Here is a 4700-nt window from a genome sequence, read left to right on the forward strand (position 1 = left end):
AACCGAAGTGTTATACGCGAGCATGCAAAAGGGAAGTAGTCGATCCCAATCGTCAAAATCTTTAGCGTAGCATTTGATGTAATCCGCAAGGACTATATGACTCCTTTCTAGAGATCCGTTAGTCTGAGGTCGATAGCCACTTGTGGTTATTTGCTTAATTTGGAATAGTTTTTCTAATTTTCGCATAAGAGTACTAATAAAATTTGCACCTCTGTCGGTGAGGATGCATCTTGGTGCGCCGAATTTCCTTATTAAGTCTGTAACTACCGCATGTGCAATTGTTGTACTTTTCGTATCCGGAATTGGTACAGCGATACAGTACTTACTAAAATTGTCTTGTATTGTTAAAATAAACCGGTTTCCGTTAGGGTTTGTTCTTAATTCTCCTACTATATCCAGGGACGAAAGGTCTCGCGGGGGTATCCGTGATGATCATAGGCTCCCGAGTTTTAGCCCTAACTAGTTTATTTTCTTTACATGTCCTGCATTGCCTGATATATTCGGTGACGTCGTTACGTAGACCAGGCCACGTGTATCTTTCCCTGATACGTCTGTAAGTTTTGTTAATTCCCTTATGACCTCCAATTAAACTTTTATGGAACTCTTTTATAATTTCTGATTTGTGAGTTGGGAAGGGAACTTCTATCTTTCCGTGGCATAATGTGATGGGAACATCGCCACCACGTAACATACTTGTAACGAGTTTCTTCAAGTAGTCTTCAGGTAACGAGCCTAACAAGTCTCCGGAGTTCACCAACCTACAGCTATGCTGTTTATTTTGCTTGAGGGTTGCTTCAAGACTTTTTAGACCGGATGTCACATAGTTCCAGTTAACAGGATCGAAGTGTCTCTTTTTAACAACTATGGAATATGTTTTATATTTTCCGTTAGGGGTAACAAGGATTTGTCCAATTCGGGGGCATTACTCCTTGAGGTCCTTAAGGTCAATATATTCTGTTCCAATCAGAAGCTTGCTGATAGGGTCGTCTGGTTCACAGTCTTCTGAGATAAAATGCGCATAATTATCTCGCCGGAAAGTTAGAAGTTCAGACCATTCATGTCGTACAACTGATGCTTCCTGAGGTTTTTCTTCTGTCGGTCCCTTACGTGGTTCATCTGATGCATGCAGTGCATGGTCCAAAAGCACGCTAGAAACTAAAGTAGGCTGTTGGCCTTTGGATGTAACGGTAGTAGTCAGTCTACGGGGCTTAATTTCTGTTTTTCGATTGCTTGTTGGACTATCTAATGTATTTGTGGTCAATGGGGTTGTTGGATTTTCATTGGCCCTACTAAAATTAACAGGTTGTACGTACGGGGTTGACTGTGCATAGGGTTGTGGAATTGTAGTTGGTGTCTGAAAGGAAATATGTTTTCTCCTCTGGGGCGATTCATTTCGTTTGTGAAAGCATCGTAGTTCAGGAACCTCATCAAATCCTGATTCTTCTCATTCAATTGGTGGACAACTACCTTGCTCTTCAGTTGCCTTTTCAGCATCCTTAGATGTACCTGCTGATTTTCGCTTGTCGAATTCCGTTAGGAAATTTTGTACACGAGATAAAAACAAGTTATCATCATATTCTCCACAAAGGTCACGTGATTGAAGTTTTTCGAGTAGTTCCTCCGTGGCTTCCGTTTCAGAAAGGCAATTCCTCTCAGGGAGCGATTCTTCATCCATTCCTTCGTGATCCCATGCTAAGGTTCGGTTGGTGATATTCTGATTAGTAGACTCTTTTTCTACCATTGATTCATTGAATTTTTTTACCAATTGTTCAACTTCCCTTCGCATGTTCTCGTCTTCATTTTCTGTTATATCACCTTCTTGAGTACTTTCTTCGCTTGCAGTTATATTACGAGGGATTTCTATGACTTCAAAAGAAATATTTTGGTCATAATCCTGGGTTTCTGTTTCCAGAGGTATTCTTTGTTGATTTTCGATTGCTTCACAGCTAATTTGTCTGCCTCTTCATTTCCTTCGATCTCTTGATGACTAGGGACATGTTCAAAAACAACATCGAGAGGTGACAATGCTTCTTCCAATTTTTCGAATTCGACTCGATTTAGTACTGGTTTGTTAGCTGATGTTCTCCAGTCGCTTTCCTTCCACCGTGGTAACCTCTTGGTCATACTGTCGATCAAGAATCGTGAATCAGTGAATATCTTCAAATATTTGTGTCCAGATTCATTAGCTTTGGTGGCTGCAATTGAGGCTGTTTCCGTTGTCCTTGCATGCTCCATTTATGTATACTTCTGTACGAGGTTCAGAAGGTGAAAATGAAAACATTTGAACTTGCTGGTGTTGATCTTCCGAAGGATAAGGTAGGGCCGTTTTTTTTGTTGAGTGTTGGTGGGCGGTCCTGGTGTGGGAAAGACACTTTTATTAGATCGAAAAACGGGAGGGTCAGACTCTTCTGATTCTGAAGGACATGATGATGATTCTTCTGAAGAGGGATCATCTCTTTCTGTAGAGTCTGGTTCGGTTATCGCTCCTTTCCTAGCCCGTAGCCTTGATGCTATTGTACTTCTATCCAAGCTTAGAGGCGCTGATTGGGTCTTAACAGTTGTTTTTTTAGTGTCTTCTTTTTTTGGTCTGCCAACTTTTGGTTTCATTACTGCAGGAGAGGGTAACAAGATTACATTTCTTTTGGATATAGAAGCTTCCTTGTCAGCTACTGATTTTGTTCGCCGAGTCTGGATGCTAGAAGGTCTTTTTAATATGGAGTTTGGCTTTGGGACCTCGCTTGCAGATATTCGAGTTGGTACATTGGATGGTCCAGCAATAGATTCCTTGCTGGTTGTTATTTTACTTACAGGTAATGATCGAAGGGTTGTGCTTGTCTTCATGTCCGTTGGAAAAACGCTTGGAGTAATCGTGTTCTCAGAATTTTCTGATTCTGATTCATCCTTGTCTTTCTCTACGATTGGATTTTCAGATAAGGCTTGTACCTAAGTATTTAATTTTCCCTTTTTATATTAAAATTTGTAGGTATAATCTCGTAACCTAAGTCGCCATCTGGATAACCGTACCCCTGGATTGATTACAGACGACATCCAGTTAATAGGTTCGAAATCACATGCTAGGGTAAATTCTCGACCGTATAGATATGGTCGAAAATTTTCCACAGCATACAGAACGGCTAAACATTCTTCTTCAGCATCATCATATCGACCTTTACCTTCACCTAGCACTTTGGAGTAATATGCTATCGGCATATCTACTCCGTCCTTTTCTTGGGTTAGAATGGCGCCTATTGCTAATTCTGAGGCGTCCGTAGTTAATTTAAAAGGTTTGGAAAAATCGGGGAATTGGAGGATCGTCTCCCGACACAAGTAGGAACGAAGTTTTTTGAAGCTTTGTTTTTGTGGGAGTCCCCATTCCCATTTACTCTCTTTTCTCAACAGGTCGACTAAAGGTTTCGATTTTTTTGCATAGTTTTTAATAAACTTACGATAGTAACCTGTAAGTCATAAAAATTGTCTAATATTCTTTGGGTTGTCGGGCCTTGGGAAGTTCTTGATCGCTTCGATTTTTGTTGGATTTGGCTTTACTCCTTCTTGACTAATGATGTGACCTAGATAAGCGGTTTCCTTTTTTAGAAAATCACACTTGTCTGGCTGAAGCTTGAGGTTGGCTGCTCGTAGCCTGTTGAATAATCTTCGGGCTCTTCGGTCATGTTCCTCTAACGTGTCCGAAAAGATGATTATGTCGTCAAGATATACGAATGCTTCCTCGTCCAACATTCCTTTGAGCACTTCATTTAAAAGGCGTTGGAAGGTTGCAGGAGCATTTTTGATTCCCATAGGCATCCGGTTATACTGGTAGTGATCGCGACCGGTTGAAAAAGCTGTCTTATGGCGATCGTCAGGGTGGGTTTCGATTTGATGGAATCCACTAGCGAGGTCGAACACTGTGCAATATCGAGCACTGCCCAAGCGGTCAAAAATTTCCGAGATATTAGGTAGGGGAAAAGCGTCTCCTATCATCCTGTCGTTGAGGGAGCGATAGTCAATCACTACCCTCCATTTTCGCTCCCCAGAATTGTCCATTTTCTTAGGCACAATTAGAAGAGGCGAGTTATACGGTGATGTTGATTTACTAAGGAGACCGGCGTTGAACTGCTTATTAATCTGAGTATCCACCTGTTCGGAAGCCTCGTGTGCTCTTCGGTACTGTTTTCTGTGGATCACCTTATCGTCAATGGTAGGAATTCGGTGTTGAGTTAACTGAGTACACGTTAATTATTCTCCGTTTAGAAAGATAAAGATATCTGCATAGTCTTCGATCCATTTCATTACATAGATTTTCTCCTCTTTGGATAAGTGTGAAGAAGAAGTGAAGATCTATTTTTTTCTTGATGTTCTGGATTTTTTAGAATGGCGGTTATTCGAGAAGGTTGTTGTTGCTCCTGATGCTCGGGATTTTTTTATATTCGATACGTTGATCTAGTACGTGTGTGTTGATATGTCGGTTGGTAATCCACGTATAAATGAATCTAACGCGAAATCTCTAATCGGGATCATCATCACGCGACTTTGTGGAATGTTGGAACCTTCCACATTTCCCGCATATTTCTCTTCAAGGGCATGCTTAGCCCCGCTAATGAAACTTTGTAACCGGTCATTATAATCGCTAACGGTTTCGGTTTGTTTCATTCTTAAGCCCGCGATGGCATCAATGTACCATTGATAAGTCTTTGGCGTTG

General features: G+C 41.1%; 1 protein-coding gene across 1 annotated transcript; it reads right to left on the bottom strand.

The window, feature by feature from the left end:
• Positions 1-1860: 1860 nt before the first annotated feature.
• LOC127287615 (ribonuclease H1-like) lies at positions 1861-2235 on the bottom strand. Its single transcript, XM_051314640.1, has one exon. The coding sequence runs from the start codon at positions 2233-2235 to the stop codon at positions 1861-1863; it is 375 nt and encodes a 124-aa protein (XP_051170597.1).
• Positions 2236-4700: the final 2465 nt, after the last annotated feature.

This window comes from Leptopilina boulardi, unplaced genomic scaffold (assembly GCF_019393585.1).
Source record: "Leptopilina boulardi isolate dan_hultmark-lab unplaced genomic scaffold, ZJU_Lbou_2.1 LbouV2_371, whole genome shotgun sequence".
In the NCBI taxonomy this organism is placed as follows: domain Eukaryota; kingdom Metazoa; phylum Arthropoda; class Insecta; order Hymenoptera; family Figitidae; genus Leptopilina; species Leptopilina boulardi.